At 45.5% G+C, this 12,180-nt stretch overlaps 1 protein-coding gene and 1 pseudogene across 4 annotated transcripts; one reads left to right on the top strand and one right to left on the bottom strand.

Annotated features, from left to right (window-relative positions):
• Positions 1-943: 943 nt before the first annotated feature.
• On the bottom strand, positions 944-3,529 carry LOC111543949 (annotated as a pseudogene).
• Positions 3,394-11,943, top strand: CD1D (CD1d molecule). Of its 4 annotated transcripts, none has more exons than XM_023214147.2 (7): positions 3,394-3,625; positions 6,383-6,726; positions 7,020-7,286; positions 7,597-7,875; positions 8,392-8,670; positions 9,449-9,557; positions 9,651-10,410. In XM_023214147.2, exons 2-7 carry the CDS (start codon positions 6,666-6,668, stop codon positions 9,670-9,672), a joined length of 1,017 nt encoding a protein of 338 aa, XP_023069915.1. In that variant the 5' UTR covers positions 3,394-3,625; positions 6,383-6,665; the 3' UTR covers positions 9,673-10,410. The 4 variants fall into 4 exon arrangements, with proteins under 4 accessions (XP_023069915.1, XP_023069916.1, XP_031792107.1 ...); XM_023214148.2 differs by having other exon boundaries at positions 3,397-3,625; positions 9,452-9,557; XM_031936247.1 differs by having other exon boundaries at positions 3,400-3,625; positions 7,055-7,286; positions 9,452-9,557.
• The last annotated feature ends 237 nt before the right edge of the window (positions 11,944-12,180 follow it).

The raw sequence follows: 12,180 nt of genomic DNA on the forward strand, positions 1-12,180 counted from the left end.
TACTTTATAGCAGTACATAAATGGGTTACCTATACATTTAATTTTATAATTTTGTCCCAAAACTATAGATCTGTTTCATTTTCATGTCATACCAATTTTTGCCCAACATTAATAAAGTTGACAAACTTGTTGAAATGGAAATGCTTTTGTCTTCCACAACAAAAGTTGCAATTTGATAGAAAAAACAAAACAAAACAAAAACACCCTACAGTAACACTCGTCAGTTGTTTAACCTGAGCGTTTGGCCTACTAGGAGTAGCAGCTTTTTTTCCTTCATGTACGCTCACATCCACACCACCTCTGCATACATACAGATCAAGCACACCCTTCCAGATGCTGGTAAGCCACAATATGCTTCCCGTTGCTCTAATCAAGTGGCAAGCAGTGTAGCTAATGATTAACCACACTACGTACAGGACTAGCAAACACCTTAAGGCAACCATTGCAATGGGGAGTTAACTTGCAGGGTGGATTTAATGTTCTAGATCAAGTCAGCCTGTATATACATATGTGTATGTGAATCTATACACATAAATCTTTCTATTTTTTAACACTCTAAGATAATGTTTATTTTTTAAATTTTGTGCAAATTTTAAATATTCTACCATTTAAGGCAAAGAGTTTGCATTAAGAAAGGTCAGAAAACAGGCTTACGTTTATCCAAAAGCATTTCACCTTGCACATTACTGTTGTTTTTTATTTTTATTTTATTTTATTTATTTATGTTTTTTAGACGGAGTCTTGCTCTGTCACCCAGGCTGGAGTGCAGTGGCTGGATCTCAGCTCACTGCAAGCTCCGCCTCCCGGGTTCCCGCCATTCTCCTGCCTCAGCCTCCCGAGTAGCTGGGACTACAAGCGTCCGCCACCTCGCCGGGCTAGTTTTTTGTATTTTTTAGTAGAGACGGGGTTTCACCATGTTAGCCAGGATGGTCTCCATCTCCTGACCTCGTGATCCGCCCGTCTTGGCCTCCCAAAGTGCTGGGATTACAGGCTTGAGCCACCGCACCCGGTCTACTGTTGTTTTTTAAACACACACAACTTTTAAGTTTGGACACTGGATCCCCAATATCTAGAAAATCATTTCTAATAACAAACACAAGTTTTTGAGGAAAAAAAAAAACTGACTTGAAATGTGGACAATGGATCCCCAAAACCTAAAAAAATTATTTCTATTAATAAGCACAAGTCTTGGGAGTGGAGTGGTGGGGAGGACCAGAAAGAGCAGCTTCGAAATGCAGGGAAGCAAAGTAAAATGGAAAAGAAAAAGTAACTCAAGTTTACTAATACTGAAACTTTCAACAGCCAAAGTTTCACCTTTTTAGAATCTAGAGCAACTCCTTTGGAATTTTAAATAAGTAAGCTTAAGTTTATTCGCATCTTCTGGTCCAAGCAGAGTTCTAGGGCCGTTATTCTCTGCTTGCTGTTGGTCAAATTCACCTATTAGCTTTTTGATGTGAGCCAGCTTGTTACGAAGATATTCACATCTGTATTTTTCTTCATGGTAATTGGGACTAGACTGCTTTATCTTCTGATATTTTTGTAAGACTTCTTCATGAACATTCTGATACTCTTTTGAGCCTGGAGAAAGGTGCTTTCTTTGTGCATCTAGTTTGATAAATCTTCTAGCTACAGTCTCCATCCTGGCATGCAAAGCTCTGTACTCATCATACTCTGCATTGAAGTCATCCTTATAATTCTGGCGTTGCTCATAGGAGATGATAGCGATACATTTTATCAAATAATCTGGGAGTTCAATTGCTGAAGGTTCCATGGAGGCAGTGCAATCCTCTTTAACTCCTCCACTGGAATTTGGACTGGAGTTATTTAGTTTGGCAATTTCCTCTTTTCTCTTAAGATCTTCCTCCTTTTCCTCAATAGTCTCAATGTCGTGCTTTTTTATTTGGTCCTTTTCCTTATGTTTTTTAGAATTCTTTTTGAACTTTTTGTGAGACATTGAATGGTTTTCTTCCATAGGCTTTGGACACTTTAGTAGAACTGAACCAGGGGGTAAGGTTTCCAGAGAAGTCCTAGAGGTATATTTGTCTTGCTGGTCCTCATAGATACTATCGTTTTGACTCAAACTGTCAACAGGTAGGTCTTGGGTCCCCCGGCCTTCTGGAATGCTAGGGGAATTGGAGTTAGAATTTACAATCTGGGGAGGATGTGAGACGGGCAGATGGGTTGAAGGCAGCGGTGGAGGGGTGGGGATGGCAGCAGCCGCAGGGGGCAGTGGGAGGCCTGCAGCAGATTTTTCACTGGTGGGATTCAAATGATCATTTAGTGTTGGTGGTACTCTGTTCATCAGGTGAGATATTCGGGCTTTTCTTTTCATTAAAGGATCAATAAAGTCTGAATCTAAAAGCCGTTTCTGAGGAGAAGATACAGCGTCTCTACTAGAACATACAGGAGATTCTGAACGGCTGGTGCCTGCAGCATTCTGAAATGGATTTAGTTTTCTAGAGAGCCCTGACTCCAATGACCGTCTGTCTATTTCACTGTATCCAGGCCAGTCTCTTTGAAGCTCTAAAAACATAATCCTTTAAGGTATATGAGAGGTCTTTAGGATTCAGATTGGCTACCTGTTGCAGAATTGCTCCCAGGGAGTTGTTGTCTTTTTGATTGACACCATCTTCCTGGAGTCTAGCAAGTGGCTCCGGTTTCTTGTAGGTCTTCAGGGCCAGTAAGTGAATCACCCTGTCCTTGTATGGCCTCTGAGAGACGCTGCTGCTGCTGCTGTGTGTCTCTCAAATTGTATTTGCAGGGTTCATGGGGTTGACAGTTTCCTCTCAGGAACTGTATCTGAAACAGCTTGAGGTGCTTTCCGAATTGGCACTCTTTTCCCTACATATGGTACACCGAGTTTGATAACTTTTGCACTTCGGTTGCGGGATTCCTCCTCTGCCTGGGTCATTCTTTCTCGTGCCATCTGATCCGAGTCGTTTGTTGCACACACTGTAATTTTATCTTGTATAAATCTCAGGCAGTTGGGCTGGGAGGCTCCAGAGCTGGAGAATGTTTGCTGGATGAATTCAAAGCTGCCCTGAGGGTTGTCTTTGCTCACATTTGACGAATAAAAGTTAAAGTTATGAACTTCATTGAGGAGATCATTTTTTGGGTATTTTGACAAGCACGTGGAGTCCTTGGAACTGAATTGAAGGTCGAAAAGGAATTAAATTCTTGTGGCTCTGGTAAGTCTCGATCGCCCGGATCGCCGTCTCGGTGAGCTTCACATGCAGTACAGGGATGTCATCCTGCCCCAGCCGTCCGCACGACAGCGCTGCTCCTCCCGCAGGCCCGCTGCCCCGCCGCCGCCATCTTAAACTCTCCGCGGTGCCGCCGCCGCCGCCGCGGCTCCAGCTCTAGCCTCCACTGCGGCCCCGGTTGCTTGGACTTCTGCAGCCGCCGCCACTGCTAGAGCCATCCCGCTGCTGACGCACTGCCACATACTGCGCGGAGCCAGACCTCGGACTGCCGCAGCTACCACCAGCCCCACCCTCCGGCCCCGCGCCCCGCCCCGGGCTCGTCTCATTGGTCTCATTCCCTTCAGAACCGGCCGCCCTCCACTCTCACGGGGGCGGGGCCCAAAGTCGCTGGAGTTTTGCTCCTGGGACCCGACGTCCGAGAGGTAAGAAAGCTATTACAGGGTTTTCTAATCCTTATGTTTCTTTTGGTAGATCTCCAGGTTACTATGCTTTGTATTATCAGGCTACTTACAAAAATGAATACCTCTTTAAATCAGGCCATTTTACAGCAAACTATGGTCCTTGATCACCATTATGCTCTGAACAAAGACTATGACCAATTGCACTTGAATACCGTTGAAATTTCTTTATTGACTGAACTTTGAATTGTTTGATTTTGATCAGTTTGGCTTGTGGAAAGTCCTATTAAGAAGAGTTCTTTAGTTCGTTGGTATTATCCTGCTGATAGCTATTATGAAAGTTTCCCTGATGCATCCTCTCAAGAGTCTTAAATTCTCATATGCAGCTATCCTTTGTATATTAAATGGTCTCCTTATGGTTAAGATAACAAAAACATGAAGAAAGCACATAAGATGCCAACTAATTTGACACTGTGAATTGTGAATTCTGAACTGAAACCCAGTAAGTCCCTTATCATCGTGACAGAATCCAAGGTATTGGTTAGTCTCTCAAAATTGAGAGGCTGAAATCCTTCGATCAAAATTAACCCATTTGCCCCTTCCCTCTAGCTCCTGGAAACCACTACCCTAACTCTGTTTCCATAAATTTTACTATTTTGGAGTCCACATATAAGTGAGATCATGTAGTACCCACCATGGGCTTATTTTGAGGCTTTGAGTAAATCACCATCTCTTCGTGCTAGGGTATTCTGAGTCAGTCTTGTTATAAAAGATTTTGTTTAGGCAACATATTGCAAAACATTTCATAATTCAATGGTTTCTTTCCCAGAAAAAAAGCAGTGAAAGTTTCAATAGCCAAAAAGTGTCTAACTCAACTGACCTTTGGGAAAAAACATTGGTATAACTCCAGATAGCCCTAACTTCTGAAGGTGATACTGCCTGGCTTCTGTTGATAAACAAACAAAAACAAAAAACCATACACACACAAACCAGCTTCTTGTCTTTAAGTGTGCAAGAATGTTAGCACTTAACAATTTTAAGATCCACATAAACTAAACAGAACCGTTCAAGTTTTTAAAGGGAGCTTGAAATTTGAAGAACGTAAAGTTAAAAATATTGCCCCCTGATTCTTATAATTATTCTTTTTACTTCCATCCTCATAGCTTCCCTGCTATCCATTATTTAGGCAATTTTGTATCCAAATTTAATCATTTAACACCTTATTTGTTACAAGAACACGTTGCTATGTTATTTTAAGCTTTTCTGGGCAAATTACACATAATTAGATAGGCTGGGTTAGGGCTGTCCACAAGATCCCAGCCTAGAGTGTGGTACAGTAGCCTATTTTCTCTAGGACTCTTGCTGCAACAGGATATGGGAGAAGGGAAACATCAACATTAGCAGAATGGGAGGAACCAGATTGTGGAGACATGATCCTTGCATTCCGGCACCTCTCCAGGTGCTTTAAAAGAGGACACAGAGGGAGACAGACATATCGCCATTTCTATAATTATAAGCTCTGCTACGTGCTGAGAGGATAGGTTCTCAAAAGCAGTTAGTGTACAAGCAGTGGAGGTGGGGACTGCCCTACTTCTCCTTCCTAGGGTCACACAGTCTGGCAGATCTGGAAAGACTTCCCTGAGAAAGTGACCTAGGAACTGATATCTTAGTGGAAATAACTAGGCATTGGGAGGGGGTGAGGTGAGGAGAAGGTCAAGAGCTTTCATGCAAAGGGAACTTTGTGGGGAGAGTTTAGGCAGGAAGAGGTTTTGCAGAGTGGAGGAACTGAAAGCTAACAGCCAGGCTAAAATACAGAGCAAATGATGCTGGAGTGTGAGGTGATGTCAAAAGGTAGACACCAGGGCTAGAGGGCGCATAATCTTGCAGGCTGTGCTAATGATTTTGTTTTCTACCCTAAGAATGCTACTTTAGGATATCAGGCAAAAGGTTAGGGTGATGGTGACAGTGGAAATGTAGAAAAAGGAACTTATTCAAGAGGTATTTAAAAAGAAGTGAAATAGAGATGAGTTGGCGATAGATTGGATTAAAAAGAGTGAGGGAGAGGGAGGTGTCAGGCTGCAGCCCAGGTTCTGAGTTGCCAAAGAGGAGTCTTTTGCTCAAGGTGAGCTAAGCCTTGGAACCACGATTTTTGGTCACTTTTTCTTATTTTCAGTGTGAGAAGTGGGGAGTTGGCTGTCCAGGTACACACTGTCCTCTTACACTTATTCTTTAAAACAGAGGCGCATATTTGGAGAGTGAATGAGTGAGGAGCCAGAGGAGAAGGTAAGCCAACAGAGGCCAGGAAGGAGAGGAGGAAGAACAGAGTCTGGGGGTACACCCCCGAAAAGGAGTCAGGGAAGACAACGCAGAGGTGGGGGAGGGGAGAACAAGAACCATGACAGGGGGAAAGAGAGGCTAGGGAACACTGAGGTGGAGGAATCCTGGGATATGGTAGTTGTAAAGAATTGTAGCCAACCTAATCCAATCCTCTCAATGTGCAACTGAGGAAATTAATTTTCATGCTTTTACTTTATTGTAAATGTGATACTTGCACTTGAGAAATTTTGGAAAACAGAAAGATGTAAAGCAAATTAAGATCACTCACAGTCCTTCTACCTAGAAACATCTACTGCTAAAGCAAGGACTTCGTTCCTTTTTTCCTTTTGCATTTTTACCATGGTTGGAATTGTAACATAGACACAACCTTATGTCCTGATTCCAAAACATAAATAATGGTTGTAAAGCGTCCCACACGTTGACCCAAAGTCTCCGTTGGAACAGGAGACTGAGACACGCCAGTTGCGAAACCTACTGAAGTGAGCGGCGGCGCCAGGACTCTTGGGACCCCGACCTCTTTGCAGCTCGCACAGCTAAGGGCGAGGACACACTTCAGCAGAAGCAGCAAATCGCTGACAAGCCGAGGGAGGAGGGCTGCCGGGTTCCGGGCTTGGGAATTGGCTGGCACCCAGCGGAAAGGGACGTGAGCAGAGCGGGAGGCGAGAAGAGTACGCAGGTCAGAGGGCGGGGCGCGGCGGAACTCCGCGAGGTCCCCACGCCCGGCGATATGGGGTGCCTGCTGTTTCTGCTGCTCTGGGCGCTCCTCCAGGCTTGGGGAAGCCCTGAAGGTGAGTGGAACGAGGGCGACTGGGTGCGCTCGCGGGAGGGAGGAGAGAGGGAGCTGGTAGGGACTGAGGGCACCACCTGGTGGGGACGGGTGAGATCCGGGACGCACTGGCGCGATCCAGATACAAAACTAGCTACTCCCTGGCTCAGGGGAGAGGCAGCGCGGCACAGAGTTCGCTGGCATCAGCCCTCTCCTGAAGCTCATCTCCTGTTGTTTCTTTCCTTCTTCTTTCTCTTTATGCTGGCTGCTCTCCCGGCCACTTGCAACGCGCCTTCAATGTTCATTCTCTCCCAGGCCCGCAAAGGCTTTTCCCCCTCCGCTTCCTCCAGATCTCGTCCTTCGCCAATAGCAACTGGACGCGCACCGATGTTTTGGCGTGGCTGGGGGAGCTGCAGACGCACAGCTGGAGCAACGACTCCGACACCATCCGCTCTCTGAAGCCTTGGTCCCAGGGCACGTTCAGCGACCAGCAGTGGGAGACGCTGCAGCGTATATTTCGGGTTTATCGAAGCAGCTTCACCAGGGACGTGAAGGAATTCGCCAAAATGCTGCGCTTAGCCTGTGAGCTGAGGGATAGGATCCTGGGCCGGTACCCAAGTGGAGAGAATGGCCACAGAAGCTCAACTGGGAGACTGTGGCACCACCTGATGAGATTCTCTGCTCTGTCCACCCTCTTCTGATTTCCCTTCTACCTGGAGATGTCCCAGTCTTTGACTCTTCAAAGTGTCCCTCGTTCCTGCCTACTCCGGGTCACTTACTCTCCTTTCCCTGAAGTTTGGGTCCCCATTATAACCTGCACTTCAATTTCTTCTCTTTCGTCTCTCCCAGTCTTTCAAACCCTTCTTTGATCTCTTTCCCTTCCTCTCCACAGATCCCATGGAGCTCCAGGTGTCCGCTGGCTGTGAGGTGCACTCTGGAAACGCCTCACATAACTTCTTCCGTGTAGCGTTTCAAGGAATAGATATCCTGAGTTTCCAAGGAACTTCTTGGGAGCCAGCCCAAGAGGCCCCACTTTGGGTAAACTTGACCATCCAAGTGCTCAATCAGGACAAGTGGACGAGGGAAACACTGCAGTGGCTCCTTAATGACACCTGCCCCCAATTTGTCAGTGGCCTCCTTGAGTCAGGGAAGTCGGAGCTGGAGAAGCAAGGTCAGCCTGTCTTCCTTACTCCCTGCACTCCACTTCAGGGCTCCAAACCGGCTTTTCCATTCCAGGGTTCTCATTCCTTTGAGCATTCAAAGAAGAGGAAGGCCCAAGAGGGGCTGGATAAGGGGTGAGGGTATTTATTCATTTCACAGACATCAACTAAGCACCTCTTGGGTTCCATGAATTCAGTTAAGGAACAACTGGGGGTGAAAGGTGTCAGGCAGGTAGGATCCCTACTTGGTGGGGGGATGTTAATGCAATGTTTGAAATAGGCTACAAATGTTACTTCCAAACAAAGCGTGTTATAGAAAACAGACAAGGGGCATTTATAGGAGGCTGAGACCAGAGGAGAAAAAGTATCAGGACAGGCACCCTGAAGAAGATGGGACAAATGGATTGAAAGTTGTGAGAGACTTCATTTCCAGAAGTGAACATATCGGGGCATGAGCCTGGTATGAGGCCTGGAGCCTCTAATGCAATTTTCACTTTAAGATCTCCCCATTCCCTTTTTGGATACAGTGAAGCCCAAGGCCTGGCTGTCCCGTGGCCCCAGTCCTGGCCCTGGCCGTCTGCTGCTGGTGTGCCATGTCTCAGGATTCTACCCAAAGCCCGTGTGGGTGATGTGGATGCGGGGTGAGCAGGAGCAGCAGGGCACTCAGAGAGGGGACATCCTGCCCAATGCTGACGAGACATGGTATCTCCAAGCAACCCTGGAGGTGGCCGCTGGGGAGGCAGCTGGCCTGTCCTGTCGGGTGAAGCACAGCAGTCTAGAAGGCCAGGACATCATCCTCTACTGGGGTGAGAAAGAGCTGGGCCCCACTGGAAATGGCAGGAGGTGGTCCTCAGGCATAGAGGGAGGCAGGCACTGGGGAAGGATGTGGCTTGATACACCCAGGTTAGAAGAGTTTAGGAGATGAGGCCCCCAATAAGAGGGACAGAGAGAGGGGTTCCAGATACAGGAAGGAGGGAAATAAAGACCTGAAAGTTAAAAAGGATTGAGATGAAGTGTTCTGTATACAAGAAGAAACAAGACTACAAAATTCAAGGATCCAGAAGTAGGCAGCAAATAAACAATTCCAGGAGGATTCATTCCTTGGCAGAAAGGGAGCCAGGCGTTTGGGAAGGCAAGTTAGCAAAGATAGCTTGGTTGGTTGAGTGATCCCTGTGTAAGGGCCGATGAATCTGCCTATAGTATCTCATCTCATCATTCAGTTTTCTTTGAAGCAAGTACTGCTCTTCTCATTTTATAGATGAGGAAATGGAGGCTGAGATAGGTTAACTGCCCAGAGCCACATAGAAAGTGGATGGGCTGAATTTAGATTCAGGTCTGCCTTGCTACACAGCTGTTGCCCTTTCCCTCCATGCTACACTAGCAAATGCCAAAGTGGGCTGAATTTGGGATGCCCAGGCACTGAAAACAAGATGGGGAATCTAAACTTATGAGAAATAGAAATCGATGTTTTAAGTGGAGGAGGAAATAAGAAGCACCTGGTACCCTCATACATGCCTAGACCAGGGGACTGGATATAGAGAGGGAGGGGTCCTGTGCTAAGAGACAGCCTATGTTCCTCCAAAGCAGGTGGGAGCCACACCTCCGTGGGCTTGGTCGCCTTGGCAGTCCTGGCATGTTTGCTGTTCCTCCTTGCACTCATTGTAGGCTTTACCTCCTGGTTTAAGAGGCAAACGTAAGTCTCCCTTTTCCCTTTCCTCAACCTCTCTCCGCTTCATTCCTGGCTCCCCTTTTCCTTAATGGTCTTTCCCTTTCTATTCTCTCACAGTTCCTATCAGGGCATCCTGTGACTTGCCTTGCCACATCTGTGTCTCTGGAACCCAGGGTCTCTGGACCTCAGGTTCCTAGGACTTCAGCCCTGGTCTGCTCGGGAATTGAAGATGAAAGGAGAGATACCTTGAAAAAGTAGAGAACAGTCATAAGGCAGCTTTCATCACACCCTTTTAACACTTATCTAGAAGAATTTAAATTCTTTAAAAAAAATTACACGTCAAGTTTATAAGCCCAAATGGCTCTGTGAAATCAGAAGTGCAGACGCCTGCAAACTTATATCTGAAGACCTACCAGGGACAAGCAGGTAAGAGCTGGGATGTGAGTGTGTGTGATGGGATCTGCAATGAACTGGAACGCACATGTCCTATCCAAAGGAATCAGCTGCACCTGCTTGTTGTCAAGTATAAAGTCAGCAGGACCTGGCTTGGCTTTAACCATTTTTCAAGAAAACTGGAAATCTGGATTTTCGTGCAAACATGCCTAATTTTAAAAGGTTGACTCAAGTTTTTACAAAATATTATGTGGGATACCCAAATACATACCTGCTGACTGATGACAAACCCAGGAGTTTGTGTCTCTTTTATAAAAAGTTTGCCCTGGATGTCATATTGGCAGTTGGAGGACACAGTTTCTATTGTAAATTTGGATTTACGACTGAAGAAGGACATTTCCTCTTTCAAAGAAAGTTAGATTATAAGAAACAGAGGTGTCTCACATTTTTACTTGGTGTAATTAATAAATGAAGAGAAATCATAGTGTATGTGTATTATGTTGAAAAAAATTACTCTGAGTAGGGATATTTCTCTCAAATGGTCGTCACTTTTTTTCCTTGGAAGAAGATTGTCATGAAGGCATCCCTTCCTTCCCAAAACAACAACAACAGCAGCAATAGCAGTCTCCTTTACTTATAGCTATTAAAAGAGACAATGGAGGGAAAGGGCCAACACCACTTGGGCAAGCGTGAGCTGCAGCGATGATGGTGATGGTAACCCAGCTATTCTGTGTTATCTTAGAGAGGACAGAGCAGGAAACTTACAGGAACAGCAGACCTTTCTGATGCCAAAGAAATAAGGAGACCAAAATCATGTTTGCCTTGCTGGGAGGTAATCTCCTGGCAGTCAGGGTCCCTGAACACCCAGAAAAAATAAGTGAGACTTAACTGTTGGAGAGTGTTTGTTTGAGAAAAGTAACATTTCACACTCTCTATACTAGACTTGCACATATGAATTTAGGATGTGGGAGAAGATTCTGCTAGCTTCAACATATCCCAAAGCACTTGGACATGCCTATAATCCAAATGCTTTGGGAGGCTGAGGTCGGAGGATTGCTTAAGGCCAGGCATTTGAAATCAGCCTGGGCAGCATAGTGAGATCCTGTCTCTACAAAAAATTAAAAAATTAGCCAGTCATGGTGGTGAGCGCCTGTAGTCCTAGCTACTCTGGAGGCTGAGGTGGGAGGATCCCTTGAGCCCATGAATTCCAGGTTAGTGTGAGCTATGATTGTGCCACTGCACTCTGAGGGTGACAAAGGGAGACCTCTGTCTCAAAAAAAAAAAAAAAAAAATTGTGCTAGCTTCTAAATCAATGGTTCCCAAATTGTAGTAACCTGACCAGCAGCCTCAGCAGGACCTGGGAACTTGTTAGAAATGCAAATTGTTTTGGGCCTCATCCTATACCCGCTGAATGAGAAACTCTGGGTCTGGGAGCGGACTCAATAGTCAAGCCCCCTGGTGATTCTGATGCTTAGCTAAAGTTGGAGAACCACTGTTCTTAGGCATTGTGCAGTGTTATACAACAGCTTCCTCAAAATGCTAAGTGAAAAGGAGACTGGCCTGGCGTCAGTCAGGGAAGGCGTCCTGGAGGGAGGGGAATTTGAAGCAGGGTTTTGAAAAACAAAGGCAGTGAGGTGACCCAGCAAGTGCACTGGCTGAGGGGACTGGAGTTCTAGCCACTGAACCAGTTTCCTCCTGTGCCAAAGGAGGGTAATAATGTCTGTCTTGATTGTCTCCTAGACTTGTGGAGTTCAAGTGTGTTTTGCCTTAAAAGATGTGGAGGCTGTTGCTGTGTTTGGTACCACATCGCCCTCAGGTGGCGCTCTTCAGCTTAGGTTCCTCTAGCAGTGTCAAGTTTGTGAACCAACCCCACTGGCCTTTCTGCATTCTAAGGGCTCGTGTGTTAAAGTCTCTACTGATGTCCTTTTGGAAATGCCTCTGCATGAATTTATGGTAGCTCTGACTCATCTTTAAACAATTTTAATTTATTTAGAAAATAAAGGCTTATCTCTGCAGGCAATTTTTTCTTCCTTCAAATAAATACTGAGTTCCAAATATCTCAGAAAATCCTGAGAATTCATCTTAGAACATGTTAATACTCTTTTTATGAATATCATGTTTCTTCTTGAGTGTTGTGCTGATTGTCAATTTATTATCACTCTGCTCCAAATTCATTCTTCATAATAGGCACAGTGATAATGAACAGAGTTCCTTTAAAGTCAGCACAATGACTTTCTTCTTTAAAGTCAGCACA

This window comes from Piliocolobus tephrosceles, chromosome 1, assembly GCF_002776525.5.
Source record: "Piliocolobus tephrosceles isolate RC106 chromosome 1, ASM277652v3, whole genome shotgun sequence".
In the NCBI taxonomy this organism is placed as follows: domain Eukaryota; kingdom Metazoa; phylum Chordata; class Mammalia; order Primates; family Cercopithecidae; genus Piliocolobus; species Piliocolobus tephrosceles.

Excerpts from the sequence above, each read along its gene's own strand:
- CD1D (XM_023214147.2), top strand. The coding sequence starts at position 6,666 with ATGGGGTGCCTGCTGTTTCTGCTGCTCTGGGCGCTCCTCCAGGCTTGG. Across the intron at positions 7,876-8,391 it reads GTCGGAGCTGGAGAAGCAAG|TGAAGCCCAAGGCCTGGCTG; the intron begins GTCAGCCTGTCT and ends TTTTGGATACAG. Across the intron at positions 8,671-9,448 it reads GGACATCATCCTCTACTGGG|CAGGTGGGAGCCACACCTCC; the intron begins GTGAGAAAGAGC and ends GTTCCTCCAAAG.